Source organism: Bacillus rossius, chromosome 2 (genome assembly GCF_032445375.1).
Source record: "Bacillus rossius redtenbacheri isolate Brsri chromosome 2, Brsri_v3, whole genome shotgun sequence".
Classification (NCBI taxonomy): domain Eukaryota; kingdom Metazoa; phylum Arthropoda; class Insecta; order Phasmatodea; family Bacillidae; genus Bacillus; species Bacillus rossius.
Window position 1 is genome coordinate 12,350,874 of NC_086331.1, and position 27,972 is coordinate 12,378,845.

The following is a 27,972-nucleotide window of genomic DNA, read 5'->3' on the forward strand; positions in this document are numbered from 1 at the left end:
CACAACTGTAGAGTGCGTCAGTCTTGTGAGTGTGCTTGCTGTTGCAGGGGGTGATGCGAGGCTAGCATGGATACTCGCCGTGGAGCAGCCAGGACCATCCTTGTCCGTGACCTTAACAGTCACCTGCTGTGCCCGCTGTGTCGCGACTACTTCCTCGATGCCACCACAACTGTAGAGTGCGTCAGTCTTGTGAGTGTGCTTGCTGTTGCAGGGGGTGATGCGAGGCTAGCATGGATACTCGCCGTGGAGCAGCCAGGACCATCCTTGTCCGTGACCTTAACAGTCACCTGCTGTGCCCGCTGTGTCGCGGCTACTTCATCGATGCCACCACAACTGTAGAGTGCGTCAGTCTTGTGAGTGTGCTTGCTGTTGCAGGGGGTGATGCGAGGCTAGCATGGATACTCGCCGTGGAGCAGCCAGGACCATCCTTGTCCGTGACCTTAACAGTAACCTGCTGTGCCCGCTGTGTCGCGGCTACTTCATCGATGCCACCACAACTGTAGAGTGCGTCAGTCTTGTGAGTGTGCTTGCTGTTGCAGGGGGTGATGCGAGGCTAGCATGGATACTCGCCGTGGAGCAGCCAGGACCATCCTTGTCCGTGACCTTAACAGTCACCTGCTGTGCCCGCTGTGTCGCGGCTACTTCATCGATGCCACCACAACTGTAGAGTGCGTCAGTCTTGTGAGTGTGCTTGCTGTTGCAGGGGGTGATGCGAGGCTAGCATGGATACTCGCCGTGGAGCAGCCAGGACCATCCTTGTCCGTGACCTTAACAGTCACCTGCTGTGCCCGCTGTGTCGCGGCTACTTCATCGATGCCACCACAACTGTAGAGTGCGTCAGTCTTGTGAGTGTGCTTGCTGTTGCAGGGGGTGATGCGAGGCTAGCATGGATACTCGCCGTGGAGCAGCCAGGACCATCCTTGTCCGTGACCTTAACAGTCACCTGCTGTGCCCGCTGTGTCGCGGCTACTTCATCGACGCTACCACAACTGTAGAGTGCGTCAGTCTTGTGAGTGTGCTTGCTGTTGCAGGGGGTGATGCGAGGCTAGCATGGATACTCGCCGTGGAGCAGCCAGGACCATCCTTGTCCGTGACCTTAACAGTCACCTGCTGTGCCCGCTGTGTCGCGGCTACTTCATCGATGCCACCACAACTGTAGAGTGCGTCAGTCTTGTGAGTGTGCTTGCTGTTGCAGGGGGTGATGCGAGGCTAGCATGGATACTCGCCGTGGAGCAGCCAGGACCATCCTTGTCCGTGACCTTAACAGTCACCTGCTGTGCCCGCTGTGTCGCGGCTACTTCATCGATGCCACCACAACTGTAGAGTGCGTCAGTCTTGTGAGTGTGCTTGCTGTTGCAGGGGGTGATGCGAGGCTAGCATGGATACTCGCCGTGGAGCAGCCAGGACCATCCTTGTCCGTGACCTTAACAGTCACCTGCTGTGCCCGCTGTGTCGCGGCTACTTCATCGATGCCACCACAACTGTAGAGTGCGTCAGTCTTGTGAGTGTGCTTGCTGTTGCAGGGGGTGATGCGAGGCTAGCATGGATACTCGCCGTGGAGCAGCCAGGAGCATCCTTGTCCGTGACCTTAACAGTCACCTGCTGTGCCCGCTGTGTCGCGGCTACTTCATCGATGCCACCACAACTGTAGAGTGCGTCAGTCTTGTGAGTGTGCTTGCTGTTGCAGGGGGTGATGCGAGGCTAGCATGGATACTCGCCGTGGAGCAGCCAGGACCATCCTTGTCCGTGACCTTAACAGTCACCTGCTGTGCCCGCTGTGTCGCGGCTACTTCATCGATGCCACCACAACTGTAGAGTGCGTCAGTCTTGTGAGTGTGCTTGCTGTTGCAGGGGGTGATGCGAGGCTAGCATGGATACTCGCCGTGGAGCAGCCAGGACCATCCTTGTCCGTGACCTTAACAGTCACCTGCTGTGCCCGCTGTGTCGCGGCTACTTCATCGACGCTACCACAACTGTAGAGTGCGTCAGTCTTGTGAGTGTGCTTGCTGTTGCAGGGGGTGATGCGAGGCTAGCATGGATACTCGCCGTGGAGCAGCCAGGACCATCCTTGTCCGTGACCTTAACAGTCACCTGCTGTGCCCGCTGTGTCGCGGCTACTTCATCGATGCCACCACAACTGTAGAGTGCGTCAGTCTTGTGAGTGTGCTTGCTGTTGCAGGGGGTGATGCGAGGCTAGCATGGATACTCGCCGTGGAGCAGCCAGGACCATCCTTGTCCGTGACCTTAACAGTCACCTGCTGTGCCCGCTGTGTCGCGGCTACTTCATCGATGCCACCACAACTGTAGAGTGCGTCAGTCTTGTGAGTGTGCTTGCTGTTGCAGGGGGTGATGCGAGGCTAGCATGGATACTCGCCGTGGAGCAGCCAGGACCATCCTTGTCCGTGACCTTAACAGTCACCTGCTGTGCCCGCTGTGTCGCGGCTACTTCATCGATGCCACCACAACTGTAGAGTGCGTCAGTCTTGTGAGTGTGCTTGCTGTTGCAGGGGGTGATGCGAGGCTAGCATGGATACTCGCCGTGGAGCAGCCAGGACCATCCTTGTCCGTGACCTTAACAGTCACCTGCTGTGCCCGCTGTGTCGCGGCTACTTCATCGATGCCACCACAACTGTAGAGTGCGTCAGTCTTGTGAGTGTGCTTGCTGTTGCAGGGGGTGATGCGAGGCTAGCATGGATACTCGCCGTGGAGCAGCCAGGAGCATCCTTGTCCGTGACCTTAACAGTCACCTGCTGTGCCCGCTGTGTCGCGGCTACTTCATCGATGCCACCACAACTGTAGAGTGCGTCAGTCTTGTGAGTGTGCTTGCTGTTGCAGGGGGTGATGCGAGGCTAGCATGGATACTCGCCGTGGAGCAGCCAGGACCATCCTTGTCCGTGACCTTAACAGTCACCTGCTGTGCCCGCTGTGTCGCGGCTACTTCCTCGATGCCACCACAACTGTAGAGTGCGTCAGTCTTGTGAGTGTGCTTGCTGTTGCAGGGGGTGATGCGAGGCTAGCATGGATACTCGCCGTGGAGCAGCCAGGAGCATCCTTGTCCGTGACCTTAACAGTCACCTGCTGTGCCCGCTGTGTCGCGGCTACTTCCTCGACGCCACCACAACTGTAGAGTGCGTCAGTCTTGTGAGTGTGCTTGCTGTTGCAGGGGGTGATGCGAGGCTAGCATGGATACTCGCCGTGGAGCAGCCAGGACCATCCTTGTCCGTGACCTTAACAGTCACCTGCTGTGCCCGCTGTGTCGCGGCTACTTCATCGACGCTACCACAACTGTAGAGTGCGTCAGTCTTGTGAGTGTGCTTGCTGTTGCAGGGGGTGATGCGAGGCTAGCATGGATACTCGCCGTGGAGCAGCCAGGACCATCCTTGTCCGTGACCTTAACAGTCACCTGCTGTGCCCGCTGTGTCGCGGCTACTTCATCGACGCTACCACAACTGTAGAGTGCGTCAGTCTTGTGAGTGTGCTTGCTGTTGCAGGGGGTGATGCGAGGCTAGCATGGATACTCGCCGTGGAGCAGCCAGGACCATCCTTGTCCGTGACCTTAACAGTCACCTGCTGTGCCCGCTGTGTCGCGGCTACTTCATCGACGCTACCACAACTGTAGAGTGCGTCAGTCTTGTGAGTGTGCTTGCTGTTGCAGGGGGTGATGCGAGGCTAGCATGGATACTCGCCGTGGAGCAGCCAGGACCATCCTTGTCCGTGACCTTAACAGTCACCTGCTGTGCCCGCTGTGTCGCGGCTACTTCATCGATGCCACCACAACTGTAGAGTGCGTCCACTCGTGTGAGTACTTGTTGTGATCCAGTTCACCAGTGCGCACTGGACTTTACTGTTTGAATTTGAAAGATATAATTTTTTTTATTGATTTTAGTAAATATGTTTTATTTATATTTTCAATTTATTCAATCATCAACTTTTAGTTTAGGTGATAAGATTTTTGTTTAGTCAAGCATGTTAACAATCTGAAGCTTGTTGCTAGTAATTTTATTTTTAAATATTTTTGTGAAGATGTTAAATATTTTGTATTAAAATGTAAATGTTCGTTTCACTGCTACCAAAAATTAGGTATGCAGTAGGCTTTGGTTCATTGGCGTAGCTGTGTTCATAAAGTTGGGGGGGGGGGGGGGACAAATAATGATTTTGATGTCATGTAAACCCATTCCTCACTTACTAAGACGGGGGGTCCGGGGGTCCTCCACCGGAAAATTTTGATTTTAAAAGTGCAAAATAGCGCTTTTTAAGCAGTTTTTGTATCTAACCATTGGATACATCGATGTTAAAATTATTATTGTTTCCTTAAGATAAAATTTGAGAGTGAAGAAATTACAAATAAAGTTGGGCAGAATAATATTATAAAATAAAAATATCACGGTCTAGAAAGTTGGGGGGGGACAGTCCCCTCCACCCAAAAAGTTCAGGGGGACACGTCCCCCCTGTCCCCCCCGGTTCCTACGCCACTGCTTTGGTTAATGAGTTCATATTAACGCAGCAAGCAGTTCCGCTTAGTGCCTTCAGAGGCGTGGTAAAGACCGAGGGTGACGTCATGAACTGTGCTGCGGTAGCGAGAGGGAGTTTTCTGGGGCCTCCTGACTGGCGCGGTGGCGTTTCATTATTTCGCGCATGAAACTAAAATGCGGGGAGTGCTGTAGTAACGGACCTGGGACATGTATTCGGCCATGAAGAGTTTGCTTGCTTTTGTTGGTGTGCTGGAGGCACGCTTTTCGGTTGTGTGAGCTGGGGGATGGCACATAGTTTGGACGGCGTCGACTACGACACTGCAAGTAAGTTACGTCTGCCGTGTATCTGAAGCCCCGCTGAAGTATTGAGCGCCCAGCATTTGGTTCGTCTAAGTTGCATGTCTTCAGTCTACGAGACTGGCTGCAAAGCTGCATTGTAGCCAGATGGAACAATTGGCTCCATTTGTAGCCAGGCTAAAAGGCTACATTTGTAGCCGGACGGAGCAATTGACTGCATTTGTAGCCAGGCTATATTTCTAATCAGGCTACAAGGCATACATTGTAGCCAGATAGAGAAATGTAGACAATTGTTCCATCTGGCTCCAAATGTAGCCAACTGCTCAATCTGGCAACAGTGTAGCCAGATGGAGCAACATTTGATTATATGTCGTAGTAAATCTGAGAAATACCTTCATAGAAATGAGATTACACAAAATGTCAAGGTAACTCCTTGAGACCTAGCGAAGCTTTCCTTCTAGTTTTTCCATGAAGGAACATCATATCTTTAAAAATAATAAAAATATTAAACTAAATATAATCTGAACAACATGGGACGAATTCTGTTGTCGAGAAGCGGAATTTTGGGTACATGTATTATTTTGAATGGAAAATTAACTCTCGTTGAAAAATTATTTAAAATCCTATTTAAGTATTTGTTTCAATTTAAAACTCTCAGCATGCATCTGGTATTAGTCGCAGAAGCTGATATGGATTCCGGATCGTCGCCTGCATCGATATCGAAAGGTCATCAGTTTAGTTACTGCAACAAGAAGATTACCTTAAGAAAATATGCTAAGTGCCATGAGAGGAGCGAGTGTATTTTGTGTCCTTAGCAAAAATCATTTAGTTGCACCACGAGTCCACTGCACCATTGACCACAGAACGAGTTAACAGCTCCACGGGTCCATGGTAACATGGTTCCATGGCACCATAGGACCAAAACACAACGAATCCACGTCACCACGAGTCCACACCACCAAGTATCTACGACACATACGAGACCCCGGCACCACGAGTCCACAGCTACAAGTGTGGACTATGGCACTACTGGTCTACAACAGCATGGGTCCACGACACAGCGAGTCCACGACACCCACCACATTCCCACAACACGACGTGTCCACGGCACCAAGGGTCTACGACACAATTGGTCCACAACACAAGTCCACGACCACACACGCCCTGGGCGCTACGGATCCACACCACCACGGGTCCACGGCAACACAGGTCAGTGGCACCACGGATCCATGGCACCACGGGTCCATGGTACCACGGGTCTATGACACCACGCCCTCGGGCACTACGGATCCACACCACCACGGGTCCACGGCAACACAGGTCAATGGCACCACGGATCAATGGCACCACAGGTCCATGGTACCACGGGTCTATGACACCACGCCCTCGGGCACTACGGAACAACACCACCACGGGTCCACGGCAACACAGGTCAATGGCACCACGGATCAATGGCACCACGGGTCCATGGTACCACGGGTCTATGACACCACGCCCTCGGGCACTACGGAACAACACCACCACGGGTCCACGGCAACACAGGTCAAAGGCACCACGGATCCATGGTACCACGGGTCCAAGGTACCACGGGTCTATGACACCACGCCCTCGGCACTACGGATACACACCACCACGGGTACACTGCTACACAGGTCAATGGCACCACGGATCCATGGTACCACGGGTCCATGGTACCACGGGTATATGACACCACGCCCTCGGCACTACGGATCCACACCACCACGGGTCCACTGCTACACAGGTCAATGGCACCACGGATCCATGGTACCACGGGTCCATGGTACCACGGGTATATGACACCACGCTCTCGGCACTACGGATCCACACCACCACGGGTCCACTGCTACACAGGTCAATGGCACCACAGATCCATGGTACCACGGGTCCATGGTACCACGGGTATATGACACCACGCCCTCGGCACTACGGATCCACACCAACACGGGTCCACTGCTACACAGGTCAATGGCACCACGGATCCATGGTACCACGGGTCCATGGTACCACGGGTATATGACACCACGCTCTCGGCACTACGGATCCACACCACCACGGGTCCACTGCTACACAGGTCAATGGCACCACAGATCCATGGTACCACGGGTCCATGGTACCACGGGTATATGACACCACGCCCTCGGCACTACGGATCCACACCACCACGGGTCCACTGCTACACAGGTCAATGGCACCACGGATCCATGGTACCACGGGTCCATGGTACCACGGGTCTCTGACACCACGCCCTCGGCACTACGGATCCACACCACCACGGGTCCACAGCAACAGAGGTCAGTGGCACCACGGATCCATGGCACCACGGTCCATGGTACCACGGGTATATTACACCACGCCCTCGGCACTACTGATCCACACCACCACAGGTCCACGGCAGCATGGATCCAAGACACCAATACACCATGGCACCATGGGTCTTAGGCACCACAGATCTAATACACCACGGATCCACAGCAACATGCGTCCACGGCACCACGATTCCACGGAAAATGTTCCTAAATATTCTGTGTTGCGATAGGGCGAACCTACTTGCGTTATTTTAACAATATCATAGTCATTCAAAAGAGCTTTTGCTGTTGTAAACATGATTATACATATCTTTTCTTCAAGTGAAGCCTTTTATTGTGATATTCTGGTCTTTAACACAATTTTCTTGACATGAGAACATTTCACTTACTGACCTGGCAAGGTTACCTCCAGACCTATGTATTACGTATCATTTGTGCAATGGTCAAAAATATGTTTATCAATGATCCAATGGTAAGCCAGCAACCAAAGAAATAATCTATGCACGTTTAGCCTAACCTGCAGATGTCTGTAAAGTAAAATCTGGAGGTGCGAGAGTCCTAGAAGTGCTAGTGAAGCAAGGTCACCTCAACGAGACGCTCATTGGACTTGCAAGTGGCGTTAACTTAGCTCATTATAAAGTCCGATGTGCGAGAGTCAGCATCCAGAGTCATTCATATGGAGCACCGCCTCACCGAGTCGAGGCTTGCTGCACACTGTTCACTGGACTATAGAGAACCACACTAGCCGACAGCAAGTGTCATTCATATGGAGCACCGCCTCACCGAGTCGAGGCTTGCTGCACACTGTTCACTGGGCTATAGAGAACCACACTAGCCGACAGCCAGTGTCATTCATATGGAGCACCGCCTCACCGAGTCGAGGCTTGCTGCACACTGTTCACTGGACTATAGAGAACCACACTAGCCGACAGCAAGTGTCATTCATATGGAGCACCGCCTCACCGAGTCGAGGATTGCTGCACACTGTTCACTGGGCTATAGAGAACCACACTAGCCGACAGCCAGTGTCATTCATATGGAGCACGGCCTCACTGTGTCGAGGATTGCTGCACACTGTTCACTGGGCTATAGAGAACCACACTAGCCGACAGCAAGTGTCATTCATATGGAGCACCGCCTCACCGAGTCGAGGCTTGCTGCACACTGTTCACTGGGCTATAGAGAACCACACTAGCCGACAGCAAGTGTCATTCATATGGAGCACCGCCTCACCGAGTCGAGGCTTGCTGCACACTGTTCACTGGGCTATAGAGAACCACACTAGCCGACAGCCAGTGTCATTCATATGGAGCACGGCCTCACTGTGTCGAGGATTGCTGCACACTGTTCACTGGGCTATAGAGAACCACACTAGCCGACAGCAAGTGTCATTCATATGGAGCACCGCCTCACCGAGTCGAGGCTTGCTGCACACTGTTCACTGGGCTATAGAGAACAACACTAGCCGACAGCAAGTGTCATTCATATGGAGCACCGCCTCACCGAGTCGAGGCTTGCTGCACACTGTTCACTGGGCTATAGAGAACCACACTAGCCGACAGCAAGTGTCATTCATATGGAGCACTGCCTCACTGTGTCGAGGCTTGCTGCACACTGTTCACTGGACTATAGAGAACCACACTAGCCGACAGCCAGTGTCATTCATATGGAGCACCGCCTCACCGAGTCGAGGCTTGCTGCACACTATTTAATGGACTATAGAGAACCACACTAGCCGACAGCAAGTGTCATTCATATGGAGCACCGCCTCACCGAGTCGAGGCTTGCTGCACACTGTTCACTGGGCTATAGAGAACCACACTAGCCGACAGCAAGTGTCATTCATATGGAGCACCGCCTCACCGAGTCGAGGCTTGCTGCACACTGTTCACTGGGCTATAGAGAACCACACTAGCCGACAGCAAGTGTCATTCATATGGAGCACGGCCTCACTGTGTCGAGGATTGCTGCACACTGTTCACTGGGCTATAGAGAACCACACTAGCCGACAGCAAGTGTCATTCATATGGAGCACCGCCTCACCGAGTCGAGGCTTGCTGCACACTGTTCACTGGGCTATAGAGAACCACACTAGCCGACAGCAAGTGTCATTCATATGGAGCACCGCCTCACCGAGTCGAGGCTTGCTGCACACTGTTCACTGGGCTATAGAGAACCACACTAGCCGACAGCAAGTGTCATTCATATGGAGCACCGCCTCACCGAGTCGAGGATTGCTGCACACTGTTCACTGGGCTATAGAGAACCACACTAGCCGACAGCAAGTGTCATTCATATGGAGCACCGCCTCACCGAGTCGAGGCTTGCTGCACACTGTTCACTGGACTATAGAGAACCACACTAGCCGACAGCAAGTGTCATTCATATGGAGCACCGCCTCACCGAGTCGAGGCTTGCTGCACACTGTTCACTGGGCTATAGAGAACCACACTAGCCGACAGCCAGTGTCATTCATATGGAGCACGGCCTCACTGTGTCGAGGATTGCTGCACACTGTTCACTGGGCTATAGAGAACCACACTAGCCGACAGCAAGTGTCATTCATATGGAGCACCGCCTCACCGAGTCGAGGCTTGCTGCACACTGTTCACTGGGCTATAGAGAACCACACTAGCCGACAGCCAGTGTCATTCATATGGAGCACGGCCTCACTGTGTCGAGGATTGCTGCACACTGTTCATGGGCTATAGAGAACCACACTAGCCGACAGCAAGTGTCATTCATATGGAGCACCGCCTCTCCGAGTCGAGGCTTGCTGCACACTGTTCACTGGGCTATAGAGAACCACACTAGCCGACAGCAAGTGTCATTCATATGGAGCACCGCCTCACTGTGTCGAGGATTGCTGCACACTGTTCATGGACTATAGAGAACCACACTAGCCGACAGCAAGTGTCATTGATATGGAGCACCGCCTCACCGAGTCGAGGCTTGCTGCACACTGTTCACTGGGCTATAGAGAACCACACTAGCCGACAGCAAGTGTCATTCATATGGAGCACCGCCTCACCGAGTCGAGGCTTGCTGCACACTGTTCACTGGGCTATAGAGAACCACACTAGCCGACAGCAAGTGTCATTCATATGGAGCACCGCCTCACCGAGTCGAGGCTTGCTGCACACTGTTCACTGGGCTATAGAGAACCACACTAGCCGACAGCAAGTGTCATTCATATGGAGCACCGCCTCACCGAGTCGAGGCTTGCTGCACACTGTTCACTGGGCTATAGAGAACCACACTAGCCGACAGCCAGTGTCATTCATATGGAGCACGGCCTCACTGTGTCGAGGATTGCTGCACACTGTTCATGGACTATAGAGAACCACACTAGCCGACAGCAAGTGTCATTGATATGGAGCACCGCCTCACCGAGTCGAGGCTTGCTGCACACTGTTCACTGGGCTATAGAGAACCACACTAGCCGACAGCAAGTGTCATTCATATGGAGCACCGCCTCACCGAGTCGAGGCTTGCTGCACACTGTTCACTGGGCTATAGAGAACCACACTAGCCGACAGCAAGTGTCATTCATATGGAGCACGGCCTCACTGTGTCGAGGATTGCTGCACACTGTTCACTGGGCTATAGAGAACCACACTAGCCGACAGCAAGTGTCATTCATATGGAGCACCGCCTCACCGAGTCGAGGCTTGCTGCACACTGTTCACTGGGCTATAGAGAACCACACTAGCCGACAGCAAGTGTCATTCATATGGAGCACCGCCTCACCGAGTCGAGGATTGCTGCACACTGTTCACTGGGCTATAGAGAACCACAATAGCCGACAGCAAGTGTTATTCATATGGAGCACGGCCTCACTGTGTCGAGGCTTGCTGCACACTGTTCACTGGGGCTATAGAGAACCACACTAGCCGACAGCAAGTGTCATTCATATGGAGCACCGCCTCACCGAGTCGAGGCTTGCTGCACACTGTTCACTGGGCTATAGAGAACCACACTAGCCGACAGCAAGTGTCATTCATATGGAGCACTGCCTCACTGTGTCGAGGCTTGCTGCACACTGTTCACTGGACTATAGAGAACCACACTAGCCGACAGCAAGTGTCATTCATATGGAGCACTGCCTCACTGTGTCGAGGCTTGCTGCACACTGTTCACTGGACTATAGAGAACCACACTAGCCGACAGCAAGTGTCATTCATATGGAGCACGGCCTCACTGTGTCGAGGCTTGCTGCACACTGTTCACTGGGTGTATAGAGAACCACACTAGCCGACAGCAAGTGTCATTCATATGGAGCACGGCCTCACTGTGTCGAGGCTTGCTGCACACTGTTCACTGGGTGTATAGAGAACCACACTAGCCGACAGCAAGTGTCATTCATATGGAGCACGGCCTCACTGTGTCGAGGCTTGCTGCACACTGTTCACTGGACTATAGAGAACTACACTAGCCGACAGCAAGTGTCATTAATATGGAGCACGTCCTCACTGTGTCGAGGCTTGCTGCACACTGTTCACTGGACTATAGAGAACCACACTAGCCGACAGCCAGTGTCATTCATATGAAGCACGGCCTCACTGTGTCGAGGATTGCTGCACACTGGTCACTGGGCTATAGAGAACCACACTAGCCGACAGCCAGTGTCATTCATATGAAGCACGGCCTCACTGTGTCGAGGCTTGCTGCACACTGTTCACTGGACTAAAGAGAACCACACTAGCCGACAGCAAGTGTCATTCATATGAAGCACTGCCTCACTGTGTCGAGGCTTGCTGCACACTGTTCACTGGGCTATAGGGAACCACACTAGGCGACAGCAAGTGTCATTCATATGGAGCGCTGCCCCACTGTGTCGAGGCTTGCTGCACACTGTTCACTGGACTATAGAGAACCACACTAGCCAACAGCAAGTGTCATTCATATATTATGTATACTGTACTTTATGGAAAAATTTTATTATTAATTGTATTTATATTTATAATTGCTATAATAAGTTGTATATACGAAGTAGTTTGGCTTCTGGGTTATAGCCGCGTTTTTGGCGAATAATTCACCGGTTTTTTGGTTGACATTGCAGTCGCCATCATCAAATCCCTACCGATTTTTTTTTTAAATTTTGATTAATAATTTACTTACTAAACTAGTTTGCGAAATCATATATTTTTTTATTTACCAAATGATACATATGAATATGTACATTTTAATATAATTGTAATGCTCATCATTATTAAATTCTAATTGAAATAAAACCAGCTCGTTTTCCATTTAACAGGGGCGCAGTTCCTATAAATAATTTGTTTATCCATCAATAATATATGTAAACTTATTTACTTACAAACGTATGCGTTCATTCGTAGAGTTATTTTTAATTCGAGTTTATTGTGTTTAGATTATTTGAATTTACTATAAGTAACAAATAAAGGCTACGTAGTACGAAATAACTAAACCAACAGACGGAACTATGTATTAAAAGTTATTACAGCAATAAAATACATAAAAAACAATAAAACATTTTTGCGTGAAGTACAGTTCGTATACTGCAACATTCATTTATAAAAAAAAATGTAAAATGTTTCTTCCCACTAATGGAATAGGAGCCAAATAAAAAAAAATGCTTCGTATTTGGATGCGCAGCTTTGTCACTGCGGTATAGAAGCACAGTAAGTTACAATGAGATTGTGTGTAATAATTAGAGACCTGCAAATTTCGCGGATTCATTCGGTGATAGGCTAGAATTCAAACACATATAGGCCTACCTCTTAGATAATTTTGCTATTGGCTTACTGTTCATCTGTACGAATCTCAACCAGTTATAAACCCTCAACCAAAGAAGGATCGAATCACAGACAAACCAGCTGAGACGACTTACAAGTCGGCAGCCAATGAACTTGCGCTATTTGCCCAAGTGTACAGGGGTATGTGCAGTCTATCCTGAAGGCCATCGAACCCGCGAATTTTGCAGGTCTCTAGTAAATATTTTAGATTTGTAATGTATTTTTAAAGTTGCGATTACTAATTTCTATGACTTTTATAGTTTACATTTTGTATTAGAAAATTGTTTTGCCTCTATAAATTTTCTTTTGGTACAGCAATACGATTGGTACGTCCCGCGATGTTCAGGAATTGTAATATATACAGGTTTGTGCTGCAACACGTGGGTCCGGCGGTAGCGATGACGGGTTCTCGTTGTGTTGTTCTCCAATACTGACGACAAGCCACACGGTCCGTCAGTTGCCTGGCTCCTGTGCGCGAGGCTACAGTCACTGGCCGCATAGCCTCGCAGCTGGGAGCTTGTGGAACACGATACGGACGCAGACACTCGCGGCGCACACTGGCGGATCGAGTCTCTGGAGACAAGTTGCGATGTGGCAGCAGCGAATGAACACATCACAACGACTTGACTGTTCACACTTGTGTGTAGTCCAATCTGGCAACAGAATTTTGCCCGACTCAATTTGTAGGGACCGGAAAAATTCGCGGGTTCAATGACCTCTAGGATGAACTCCATAGTTCTACGTCCACTCGGTCAAATGTCACCCACTCATTGGCTGCTGTCTTGTGAGACGTGCCATTGTAGCAGCCTGTGATTCGATAAAGCTTTGGTCAGGTGTTTCTCATTGGCCCAGAGTCATCCAGGTGAGTTGTGAGCCAATAGCAGAGGCAGCACTGAGGTATAACCATATGAATTTTAGGCTGTCGTGAAATGAATCCGCGAATTTTTCCGGTCTCTAAGCATTGCTAGGGGCAGGCATTTTTTGCGAAAAAAAACCTAAACGTCTACTAGACTGCAACACGGTATACCCGCACCAGCGGTTTCTTCCTTGTGATTGGCAGCCGTCTGCGAGAGAAGTCGTCGCCTTGTTTGACCGAGCCACTCAGAACGCGTTTACTTCCGCACTGAATCACTGTGATTGGTGTTGTTACAATCGACATGTACCTGAAAGATACTCAATCACGAAACACAGATGGTGCTACATTGTTTTGACTTTCAGCTTGTCTCGGAATCTTTTCGCGAAATATGCATTCCCCTAGTCATTGGTCGATAACAATCGCGGGTCACACGTTATTGGATAACCACTTCTCTTTGTTTATAACTGGCTCAGTGTCGTCATGGACGTGTCAAGCGCACTAGTCCAATCATCACGTGGAGCCGATATATATGTGCTTCAAGTATACAGGTGGTCCATAAATGATCACTAGAGCCACGGAATTTTCGCGCATTCATTTAGTCGCAAGCTAGAAAGCAAACCTCCACACTGTCGCACTGCGTTCATGATTGGACCGCAGTTATTTGTACACGCCCCTCTACGACCGTGAGCCAACGATGTCCAGCTAGGAGAGAAGTAAGCGAATCGGGTAGTGCCAAATAACAAGGATAAAAATGTTCTCGCTAAGAAATCAACCAATAGGAAGTAAACATGGGTCGAGCACACCTATAACTTTGAATTCTATCCTGAAGCCAGAGGAATCCGCGAAATTTCCGGGACTCTAATGATCACGAATTAAAAAAAAAAACAGCTAAATTCAATGGAGACGTGTTATTTTCTGCACTAAAAAAACACGCCTCTAAAATGTTTAGACCATATTTTTTTATTTCGATCCAACCCTTTTTTTATTCGTGACTAATAATAATAATCCATCGAAATGAGCTATCAAAACTAGAAAATTCACGCTATTCATGTTGGTTTGTTGATCCCCAAATGGTAACGTTATGCCTTGAGACCCGCAAAATTCGCGGTTTCGATGGCCTTCAGGATAGACTGAACATACCCCTGTACACTCGGGCAAATAACGTAAGTTCATTGGCTGCCGACTTGTAAGTCGTCTCAGCTGGTTTGTCTGTGATTCAATCCTTCTTTGGTTGAGGGTTTATAAATAACTGATTGATAGAGACCTGAAAAATTTGCGGATTCATTTCGCGATATGCTAGAATCCAAACTAGTTCAACTTCTTGCTGCTTCAGTGATTGGACCACAGTTTACCTGAATGACCCTAATCCAATTAAGAATACTCAACCAAAAAAACAGTGAATCACAAGAATTCCAGTTGACAGGTGTGACGGATTAGTAGCCAATCAGCAAGTGTAATTTCCATAAGTACATAGAGGTCATTGAAACCGCAAATTTTTCCAGTCCGTACTGATTGATAGGGGCATGCATATTTCGCGAAAAGATTCCGAGACCAGCTGAAAGTCAAAACAATGTAGCACCGTCTGTAGGAAGAAATCACAAGTGCGGGTAAACCTTGTTGAAGTCTAGTAGACGTTCAGGTTTTTTCGCGAAAAATGCGTGGCCCTAGAGATTCGTCCAGATGAACAGTAAGCCAATAGCAATTAGTGTTTGAATTCTAGCCTATCACCGAATGAATCCGCGAATTTTGCAGGTCTCTAGTTATGCCCGTCAAGTAGACTGGACACGCGGCATGGTGGAATGACGCGTCACCACTGAAGACAAGTGGTGTGAGTGAAAGTGTTCATCAGAGCAGTGCAAAATGCGAGCAGTAAACTTTGTGCTTCGAGGTGCTCAGTCTGGTTGAAAGACCTTCGCACGAACAGTGTCTCAGATTCTTGGGCACAACTTGGCGTGTTGTTAGGGGCAAGCATTTTTCGCGAAAAACTCTGAACGCCTATTAGACTGCAACAAGTTATACCAGCACCAGCGGTTTCTTCCTTGCGGTTGGCGGCCGTCTGTGAGAAAAGTCGTAGCTTTATTTGACAAAGCCACTCAGTACGCGTTTGCTTCTGTATTGAATTACTGTGATTGGTTGTACTGACATTAGCCATGTACTTGAAAGAAACTCACCCAATAACGAATCACAGACAATGCCACAGTGTTTTAACTTTCAGCTAGTCTTGGAATCTTTTCGCGAAAAGTGCATGCCCCTACGTATTGTTGATCGTGGTGGTGGAGGGTGTCTCGCCACGACAGATGTCACACGCGCACGGTCAGTGTGTTCAGATCTCACACGAGCAGAACACTGCCAGTTCCGCAAACCCAAGTCCCACTTGCAGATCGTGGAGCTCGCAGGTGGAACCTCGGTCCTTCTGTGTCTGATCTGTAAAGACTGAAAAAATTCGCGCTTGGGATGACCTCTAGGATAGACTCCACAATCCCCTACACACTCGGGCAAATGCCACCTGCTCATTGCCTATTGACTCGTGACACCTGTCAACTGGGAAGCTTGCGATTCGATACTTTTTTGGTTGAAGGTTTTTCATTGGCTCAAAGTCCTTCAGATAAACTGTGAGCCAATCAGAGAAGCAATATAAAAGTACAGTTGTTTGGATTCTATCATATCGTGAAATGAATCAGAGATTTTTTCCGGTCTCTACTGATCTGGTCTCAGTGAACACGGGCCCACTGAGCTATCGCTCGTGGAACACTCATTTCAGTGCGTCAGTTGGCGAACCTGGAGATAAATAACAAATTTGGCTTGAAAACATTTAGAAAAAATTTTGGTCAAACATTTTTAGAGACAGGTTTTCAAGTGTAGAAAACAGCACACTTTCATTGCTTTGGGTTTGTATTTTTTTTTAATTTACGGTCAAATTGTAGTGATCATTTATTGCCAACCTGTACTTTCGCTATTCAAAGAATCTGTGAAATAATCGTGACTCCAAAGATTAATCCACATTTATACGATGAGTAGAGTCCCGGAAATTTCGCGGATTCCTCTGGCCTCAGGATATAATTCAAAGTTATAGGTGTGCTCGACCCATGTTTACTTTCCCATTGGTTGATTTCTTAGCGAGAACATTTTTATCCTTGTTATTTGGCACTACCTGATTCGCTTACTTCTCTCCTAGCTGGACATCGTTGGCTCACGGTCGTAGAGGGGCGTGTCCAGATAACTGCGGTCCAATCATGAACACAGTGCGACAGTGTGGAGTTTTGCATTCAAGCTTGCGACTAAATGAATCCGCGAAATTTCCGTGGCTCTAACGATGAGGCCTCCAAGACAAACGAACAACCTAATTAACACATACCACAATTAAGCAGCCAATGAACAAGGGAATTTCCCGAAGTATGTAGAGGACTGAGTCCAACCTGATATAATTGTCACAGAATATTTATAGTGGTACCAATAATAGCACTCGTTTGTAGAGACTGGAAAATTTTGCGGATTGATTTCCCTATAGGCTGGAATCCAAATACGTTTACCTTATTGCTGCTTCTGTGATTGGGCCACAGTTTATCTGAAGGACCCTGAACCAATAAAAAAAACCTCAGCAAATAAAATATATAATCAAAAACATCCCAGTTAACAGGTGTCAGAAGTCAGTAGCCAATAAGCAAGGGTAATTTGCCCGAGTGCATAGAAGAGTGGAGTCTATCCTAGAGGTCATTGAAACCGCGAATTTTCCCAGTTCCTACTTATGTGCACATAGCATTTTGAAGTATATTTATTTATGTATATCGTAACGAATCGTCATTTTAATATTGTTCGCAGGCTTTAACGGCCATTCTCTGAAGTAGCTTGGCTTCTGTACTACTAGTACGTAACTGCTCCCTGATGATGGCGACTTCAATGTCTACCGAAACGTCGGTGATTTATTTGCCAAAGACACGGCTACAACCCAGAAGCCAAGCTGCTTCAAATCGTCATTTTCACCAATGTTTTCTATTAAATGTAAAAGTTTTCTTGTATGTTACAAAATACGTTTTGTAAATTGGTAGAGACCGGAAAAAATCGCGGGTTCAATGACCTTCAGGATAGACTCCAATATCCACTACACACTCGGGCAAATGCCAACTGTTCATTGGCTGCTGACTTGTGAGTCATTTCGATTGTGTGGTCTGTGATTCGACGCTTCTATGAGTGATGGGTCTCTAATTGGCCCTCAGTCCTCCAGATTAACAGTGAACCAATGGCAGAAGCAGCACTAATTTATAATTATTTGAATTTTTGAATAACACGAAATGAATCCGCGAATTTTTCAGGTCTTTATCAATTGGTTTAAAAAGAAAAGATGTGTCGCAGTGTTGGCAGCACTTAACGCGCAGCGGGAAACAAAAGCACAGCTGCAAGAGGGAATGGCGACAACACGAGGCTGTGTTACGTAACCGCGCATGTGATTTATAACTTTTCCGAATGATTTGCAACGCGTTTATCGCACCTCGTGTCCGCCGGCCGGGGGTGCCCAAACGTTCTCTGGCGAGATACCTGCTGCCTAGAAGCACCGCAATTCTGCCCGTCGTTTGGCAATAGTCTGCTGTTCAAGTTCTTGTGCCGTCGCGTCTTATCTGTCTGGAAGTTGGGGTGCATGGCTTGCGGGTGGACATAACTCGGCTGTGTTTACAAATAACTTCTGCATAAAGGACTAGCAGGCGTGCTAGACTAGAATCATTGCCATACATTTTTTTTTTGACGTGACAACGTCTAATAAATCGATGAACGCCGGCTGCACGCACGAAAAAGTGTCCCGTTACGCACATTTTTCCGTTACGCTGTGTCCCGTTACGCCCATTGTACGCTTGCGCCGCATCTATCTCTCTTCCACTCGACAGTTTATAAAGTGAAGTGAAAAAAGTTAATGTGGTTTTCATAGCTTATTACAACAACAATTTCGGCAATAAAAGTTCATTATTCTTGCATTTTAAAAATCTGATTACTAGTATAATTTCAAGTATTTATTCTTTTATTATTAAAATAAAAATGATTCAATTTTATTCATAAAGTATGCAATCATTTCATCAATGTTTTGTTATGACGTTGTCACGTTAAACTATCGTCCGTAAACCGACTTTACAGACAGCAAATTTTTTATCTTACGTGACGGTAATAATGCAAATGATTTGGCAGTGACAGGTGGGTATCGGGCGAGAACAAAAAAAATATAAACACAAGCCATCACTTCATACGTCAACTCGTAGATGAAAAAGTGATATAAAAGGTTTATCGAGTTCAACCAACATGATAGCAGATGTACTGACCGAGAGCATGCCAAATTCCAAATACAGCTTTGCGTTAACGGATTAAGTTTCAGGCGCAAATAACTTAATTCATGCTTGAAGAATGTTCTAGTGAAAATGTTGTGATGGAGAACTAACTTCGTTGGTTGTTTATTGTTGTAATTGGTGTGTCCCACCAGTGTTTTTATGTTTGATTGTTGTCTTTCGCACAAGTCTGTACATTAAATTGTGCAGTGAAATGGTTTTTAATCTATTCAGGCCTACAATTTACAACAGTTTCATGCTACCTGGGAATGTATTTTGATTAAATGACATGCCAGATCGTTTGTCACGCAACCAACACGAGGAGTTCGTGCCCGTTTGTAAGGTCACGATATATGTTATGAATAGAGACCCGGAATATTCGCGGGTTCAATGACCTCCAGGATAGACTCCGATATCCTCTACACACTCGGGAAAATGCCAACTGTTCATTGGCTGCTGACTTGTGAGTCGTCTCGTCTGGGTGGCCTGTGATTCGACACTTCTATTAGTGAGGGTCTCTAATTGGCCCTCAGTCCTCCAGATTAACAGTGAACCAATGACAGAAGCAGCTCTAAGGTATAATCATTTGAATTTTAGCATAACACGAAATGAACCCGTGAATTTTACGGGTCTCTAGTTATGAATAGAGTCCCGGAAATTTCGCGGATTCCTCTGGCCTCAGAATAGAATTCAAAGTTATAGGTGTGCTCGACCCATGTTTACTTTCCCATTGGTTGATTTCTTAGCGAGAACAATTTTATCCTTGTTATTTGGCACTACCTGATTCGCTTACTTCTTTCCTAGCTGGACATCGTTGGCTTACGGTCGTAGAGGGGCTTGTCCAGATAACTGCGGTCCAATCATGAACACAGTGCGACAGTGTGGAGTTTTGCATTCTAGCTTGCGACTAAATGAATGCGCGAAAATTCCGTGGCTCTAGTTATGAATAGAGACCTGCAAAATTCGCGGTTTCGATGGCCTTCAGGATAGACTGCACATACCCCTGTACACTCGGGCAAATAACTCAAGTTCATTGGCTGCCGACTTGTAAGTCGTCTCAGCTGGTTTGTCTGTGATTCGATCCTTCTTTAGTTGAGGGTTTATAACTAGAGACCGGAAAAATTCGCGAATTCATTTCGCGATTGGCTAAAATACAAATTGTTATACCTCAGTGCTGCCTCTGCTATTGGCTCACAACTCATCTGGATGACGCTGGGCCAATGAGAAACACCCAACTAAAGATTTATCGAATCACAGGCTGCTACAATGGGACGTCTTACAAGACAGCAGCCAATGAGTGGGATGCATTTGACCGAGTGTACGTAGAACTATGTAGTTCATCCTGCAGGTCATTAAACCCGCGAATTTTTCCGGTCCCTATTTATAACTGGTTGAGATTCGTCCAGATGAACAGTAAGCCAATAGCAAAATTATCTAAGAGGTATATGTGTTTGAATTCTAGCTTATCACTGAATGAATCCGCGAATTTTTTAGGTCTCTAGTTATAAACATACATTTTTGATTGTAGATGCAGAGAAAGTTAATTATTTCCTGAACGAGTCGTGCAGGAACAGTGTTCTGTAATGTAAACACCACAGACTTTGTAGGCCGGCTGCTGCGAGAACACTACACAGTAAACAAAAGTTTGAAAGGTTACAAAAATATTTTTTTTTTGTAAAAGTACGAATTTGCGTAAAGTCGCAAAAAAAAATATCTGTGCCAGTAGTATCTAAATGGCGGTTCGGCTACAGGTTGCAGGGAGAGGAGCTGGAGCCAGTGACTGCCATCTTGACTTGTGACGTCAGAGCGGCCGTTTTGGATGACCTTGACATTTGACACTGACCATGATCCCCGCGGTTATCTTGTATGACCCAAACCCCGACCATAATGTATTCCGCCATTTTGAATTATAATGCCACGTCCACCATATTGAAAATTTTTAATTATTATACAAAAAATAGGGAAAAAAATTAAAATATAAAAAATATTTAATTACAATTATAATAAAATCTTAATATAAAACCCATATTACATCATGGAGCCTGAAATCCAAGGCTACAACCTGGTAAGGGCAAAAAATGTCAATGGGTCCTTCCTTTACAGAAGCTACTGGCAGACTGACACCCCTGCCACTAATATCAAGGAATATATATTACACCAACCAGTATGATGTCATGATGGCCATCTTGGATCCGGCATTTGGTATTCGTCTGCTAGATGTCACTGCCGCCATATTAGTTTATTTTTTACTCACTATAGTGCAGTAGTATTTATTAAAATAGATGTCGTAGCACCCGTCATCTTGTGGCCATATTAGCCGCTATTTTTAAATATCTAAATACTAACCTAGAAATAAAAAAATCAAATAAATCACCTATTAATATTATGATTGATTCGATAGATTTCTTTCTTTGGTTCGTTACATGTTCGATACAAAAAAAAAAGGAATTTTTATCCTCAAAATATTTATTTAAACATGATGAAATATCCAAAGAAGAGACATAAATTCCCATCTACAAGTCTCCAGTAAGCCGCCAATGTCATAGCGGCCGCCATCTTACAATCTGTAGTGTTTACGTAAAAATATGGCAAAAACTCTAAAAATCATTAAAAAAATTACTTATTAATATATTAAATGACTCGATAGATTTACGCTCTTGGTTCGATTCTTGGTCAGTGCTAAAAGTAATTAAAGCTTAAAATCATTATTTAAGTTATTTTCCCACTGCCTTTCGTAGAATTTATTAATCATTCTCACTATGAAAATTTTCTATATACCTGATACCTGCCCTGCTGAATAAGTATGTTACTCGTTATCACTATGTTTAGCATGTAGTTTGTATTACAAGCATATAGAAAGAGTGTCTCGAAACCAAGTGACCTTCTTTTTTATACTTGGAATACCTTTAGAAAGCCATGTCCAATGTAAGGCATATGAGCCAAATGTATCCGGACAACGAGGACTTCTTCGTGGATTTTGATACTTATTATTATTTGAAACAAGCCATGACCAATGTCAGGCATATATACCAAGTGTCTCCGAACCACAAGACTTCTTCGTCGATTCTCGCCATATCTTTAAAAAACATACATGACATATTTCAAGCATACGAGACAAGAGCCCCCAAACTGTCACACCTACAGTATTAATATAATCTATTACAATCAAATAGACCAACTAACTAAGGATGTTTTAGACTTACCATAGGACCGAGAATTCCTGAAAAATGTTTTACGCTCACTATAAGACCAATATGTTTTAAAACCATTAAATATTCAGTCCTGACTACAGACTTGACTACGCACATTTAACGAAAAGGACGCACATTTGGATGAACATTCAACTCAGTAGGATACGTAAGGATACGACCACAGGATGCGATAGGATACGATCGCAGGAAACGATCAGTAGGATACGATCACAGGATATGATAGGATACGATCTGATCGGTAGGATACGATCGACAGGATACTATAGGATACGATCTGATCGGTATGATACGATCGACAGGATACTATAGGATACGGCCTCATCTTCTTTTTTCGAACATTGACTATATCATCATTGATTTAAAACTGTAAAATGTTCATGTTATCTCAAAAAAACAGGTATGCTAATGTTACATAGGCCTATACTCCATGGATGCTTTAGACACCAAAAAAGTTAATGCAGGCATGTAAGAATTATATTAAATAAAAATCATATTTTTTATATTAAATTAATTTATTATATTTTATAAAATATATGTACATCAAATCAAAACAAATTAAAGTTTTTATTTTTCGAATCCCGCTTGTCTCAGGACTTCAAGTGTGGAGGATTCCTCATCTGTGCAAGAATAGTCTCCTGGAAATAGAAAAACAAATATTTAAGCATGTCAACTAATCCATTTGGATCGTCCCTTGATGTGTAATATGTCTTTTCTGTTGTTGCTTCCATCTTGTTTACGCTTTAACTGACCATATCCAGGAATTCTCTACAGTCTTTTTTTTTAACAACAGTCTCAAAGTCACTATCGTCATCATCGAAGCCATCAGCATCATTAACATGAGTACGATCATTTTCATTTATTTTATCATGTCGTTTCCAAATTTTTGATCTCAGGGCATCATCAAATTCTTCTGTCTTGACAACTTCAAATTCTTCTATATTGTTCTTATTTTCTTTGAAGCTGTTATTGTCATGGTTTCCGCTATTATTATTTAACCCTTCAACTTGCGTAACAGAAAATCCATCAGAGATTTCTGAAGGAAATCAATTTATTCATATCTTATCTTAAGAAACTTGTCAGCATTTTCTTCCTGCAGTACGATATCTTGTGTTCATTTCATTGATTTTTGATTCTTATTTACATTCAATTGAGGCGATTCAGATGCCCAAGTGTGATTATCTAAACCAATTCCACACACACCCAGCCCAAACACTGTCTTTTTCTGAGTAGATAAAAAAGTGTACCTTCGTCGGTCTTGTTGAGTTTTCTTTTAATTACGTACCACTTCGTCCAAAAAAGCCGCAATTGCACAACTTAGAATTTTCCTGAAATGATTCTTTGCACAATTGCACAAAAATGATCTTCTTACTCAGCAAACAAACTTTTCTACAAACTACCTTGACATTTGCAAGAAGTGAGCTGTTCAAATAAACAGCTTTTTAAAGAACAAATAAAATGTTTTATAATGTGCCATTCATTCCATTCCATGAATGAATATTTTTGTTATTGTCAGTAAAAAATACATACATTTATTCGTTAACTGTTTTCTATGCTATTTTCCATCTTTTCCTGTTATCTTGTTCACATTTGGAGATTGTTGACCAGCTACACTATCTGCAGAACCAGTGAAGATTTGAAGAAAGTTTTGTTGGTACTGGATTATTCAATTTTTGTAAAACATGGCTCTTTTAAAAAATCTGTACACACAAAAATATCTTAATGTAAGCCAATAACCAATATTAATATCTGAAACTACATACTTGAACTCTACTTGCTATATATATATATATATATATATAATTAGTGTTACAAATTTCTAGTATCTTCGTAAATTCGGCCGTGGAATTTTTTACATTTAATTTTAAATATTGGTTTTATAGTGCAAACTGGATTTGGATTTGGGGTAACTCAGTGGTAAGACGGTGTAAGTGTAGTGTTTTCATGCATGTTGTCCGCTAGTCAGTGGCGGTGTCTGTGGTGTTGCAGTCTGCCGCAGCTGCATAGTGCGACACTTGCGGTCCAGCAAGTTCTGTCCGGCGTGCGACGTCCAGCTTCACAAGACTCGCCCTCTGCTTGGAGTGCGGTGAGTTGATTCCCAGCCAGATAGCTAGCTGTTCACAAGCCCCCAGAGCTATTGTACTTAATTTGGCTAAGCCCTTAGAGCTAGTGTCCTAGCTATTACCAAACCGCCATAGCTAGTGTTCTAGTTGTTACCAAACCGCTATGGCCAGATAGCTAGCTGTTAACAAGCCCCAGAGCTATTATTATAAAATTTGCTAAGCCCTTAGAGCTAGTGCGCTAGTTGTTAAAAAAAACGCCAGAGCCAGATAGCTAGCTGTTCACAAGCCTTCAGAGCTATTGTACTAAATTTGGCTAATCCCTTAGAGCTAGTGTCCTAGCTATTACCAAACCGTCATAGCTAGTGTTCTAGCTGTTACCAAACCGCTATGGCCAGATATCTAGCTGTTCACAAGCCCCCGGAGCTATTATTATAAATTTTGCTAAGCCCTTAGAGCTAGTGTCCTAGCTATTACCAAACCGCCATAGCTAGTGTTGTAGCTGTTACCAAACCGCTATGGCCAGATAGCTAGCTGTTAACAAGCCCACAGAGCTATTGTACTAAATTTGGCTAAGCCCTTAGAGCTAGTGCGTTAGTTGTTAAAAAAAACGCCAGAGCCAGATAGCTAGCTGTTCACAAGCCCCAGAGCTATTGTACTAACTGTTGTCAAGCCACCAGAGCTTTTGTACTAAATGTTAACAAGGCCCCAACGCTGTAGTGCTATATGTTGCAAAGCCACCAGAATAAGCAGTCTAGCCTTTGACAAGCCATCAGAGAATTTGTGCTAAATTTTGTCAAGCCACCAGAGCTAGCATGCTAGCTATTGCCAAGCCAAAAAGAGTTGAAGCATGCGCTTCTTTTGTCGCTCCCGCGCGGCCTAGCGATTTCCTCCCCTCCGCTGCCTCTCTTGTTTGGCTTCCCCCTCCAACTTCACCATCCTCCCCTTTTGCGGTCTCCCTCCGCTGCACTTGCGCCCTCTGTGTTTGGATGATGTATAAGGCCATGTCGCGCCTGGTCTCGGGTCGTTCGGTAGCTGTCGGAGAGGCGTCTGTACAGGTCTGTATCGGCGAAGGCGTATGAATATTTGGACACAGTAAGCTTAATTACTTGTACGATATGGCCGTGCCATTCTTGACATTCATTGCAAATCTCCTAAGTTGTTAACAATAATGAGCCATATATATAGAGACCTGTAAAATTCGCGGATTCATTTCGCGATAGGATAGAGTCAAAATACTTTTGACATTATTTTGCTTCAGTGATTGGGCCACAGTTTATCTGAAGGACTCTGGGCCAATGAAAAATCTTTAACAGAAGAAATAGCGAATCACGATCATTCCAGTCAACAGGTTTTACGAGTCGGTAACCAATCAGCAGATGTAATTTGCACCAGTGCATAGAGGATCATGGAGTCTATCCTTTAGGGATTTGAACTCGCGAATTTTACAGGTCTCTAGCCATATGGTCTGCTTCCAAATGGGCTATAACTTCTGGTGCCTCGCCGATCGGCCTGCCGTTTGCCTGTGGTTTGCATTGCCACTCGTTTCCTGTCTGCTCCTTTCTTGCTTGTTAGGACCGAGTTAACTGTCTGTCTCTCTTGCCGCGCCGAAGGCCGCCCTAGTTGTCGACGCGTCGACTCATGTGTTGCATTTTGTTTTTAAATTTTACGTGTTTGATATAATCATAATTATTTGTTACACATGTACGCATGTACGATAAGGCTAGTATTTGTAACATGAGGGCTAGAATTATTAAGGTGTTGTAACCCTTACGTACCCGCTCAACGTGTTTACAACGTAATTTGTAACGAGCATTTATTCATGTTGTTTGGTGCTGGCAATATTTGTACTGGCTTTGATCTCGCCACATTACCATTTTGAGAGTTTGAAAATAAATTATTTCTCTGCGGACTTGGACTTCCCTAACTCAATGATGATTATCACCCTAAAAATGTAATGTTTCTTCTGATAATAAATGAAAATCGGTGTGAATAATTAATTTCTAGAATCCACGTAAATGTTTCTTTTGTTCAAAACCTCGCCCAATTGCATAATTTAACTGTTTGAATATATTTAAATTTGGTGATCAACAGGCCAATATAAACCAAAATTAAAATTTAAAAGGGCAGCAGTGCGAATCGCACCCAAGCCAGCTGATTGCCAGACAGTGTGATTGACCACTGCGCCACCCCACTGACTTGAAATTTAATAAACAATATCATATTAAGTTCTACTTTAAAATATTTAATTAACTTTTCTTGCTTCCTAAAGCCCACTCAGGCGAGATACTTCAAGACGTTACAAGACGCACCTACCTGCTTCTACTCACACAGTTTAAGTCAAATCAGACCTAAATCGAACCCTCTAAATGTCATGCATGAGAGCAAAAAGCTCAAACAGAACTACAGTTGCAGTGTTCTTGCAGACTTACCGCATGCTGCAGAGGTCATTCTACGTGCTGGTTCCGAGCATATAACAGAATAAGATAAGATACTGCTAGTTCGGCAGTGTGCACAACCAGGTGACAGACGCAGTGTCATTTTTTTCTGATCGCTCGCTGCAGATGCCGGAGTACAAGCTGGTGCCGAGCATGTAACAGGATAAGATGATACAGGGCTAGTTTGGAAGGGAGCACATCCAGGTGACAGAAGCGACGATGTTGCAGGCCGGACCGCACGCTGCAGACACTGGTGTACAAGCGGGTGCCGGGCATGTAACAGGATAAGATGAGACACGGCTAGTTCGGCAGTGAGCACAACCAGGTGACAGATGCGATAATGTTGCAGGCCGGACCGCACGCTGCAGACACTGGTGTACAAGCTGGTGTCGGGCATGTAACAGGATAAGATGAGACACAGCTAGTTCGGCAGTGAGCACAACCAGGTGACAGATGCGATGATGTTGCAGGCCGGACCGCACGCTGCAGACACTGGTGTACAAGCGGGTGCCGGGCATGTAACAGGATAAGATGAGACACGGCTAGTTCGGCAGTGAGCACAACAAGGTGACAGATGCGGTGATGTTGCAGGCCGGACCGCACGCTGCAGACACTGGTGTACAAGCTGGTGCCGAGCATGTAACAGGATAAGATGAGACACGGCTAGTTCGGCAGTGAGCACAACCAGGTGACAGATGCGATGATGTTGCAGGCCGGACCGCACGCTGCAGACACTGGTGTACAAGCGGGTGCCGGGCATGTAACAGGATAAGATGAGACACGGCTAGTTCGGCAGTGAGCACAACAAGGTGACAGATGCGGTGATGTTGCAGGCCGGACCGCACGCTGCAGACACTGGTGTACAAGCTGGTGCCGGGCATGTAACAGGATAAGATGAGACACGGCTAGTTCGGCAGTGAGCACAACCAGGTGACAGATGCGGTGATGTTGCAGGCCGGACCGCACGCTGCAGACACTGGTATACAAGCTGGTGTCAGGCATGTAACAGGATAAGATGAGACACTGCTAGTTCGGCAGTGAGCACAACCAGGTGACAGATGCGATGATGTTGCAGGCCGTACCGCACACTGCAGACACTGGTGTACAAGCTGGTGCCGGTCATGTAACAGGATAAGATGATACCGGGCTAGTTTAGAAGTGAGCACAACCAGGTGACAGATGCGATGATGTTGCAGGCCGGACCGCTCGCTGCAGACACTGGTGTACAAGCTGGTGCCGGGCATGTAA

The 27,972-nt window shown here is 46.2% G+C and overlaps 1 protein-coding gene across 1 annotated transcript; it reads left to right on the top strand.

Annotated features, from left to right (window-relative positions):
• The first annotated feature begins 3,674 nt into the window (after window positions 1-3,674).
• Window positions 3,675-27,972, top strand: LOC134528838 (uncharacterized). Its single transcript, XM_063362505.1, has 10 exons — window positions 3,675-3,798; window positions 24,216-24,312; window positions 27,074-27,121; window positions 27,195-27,242; window positions 27,316-27,363; window positions 27,437-27,484; window positions 27,558-27,605; window positions 27,679-27,726; window positions 27,800-27,847; window positions 27,921-27,972. Exons 1-10 carry the CDS (start codon window positions 3,675-3,677, stop codon window positions 27,970-27,972), a joined length of 609 nt encoding a protein of 202 aa, XP_063218575.1.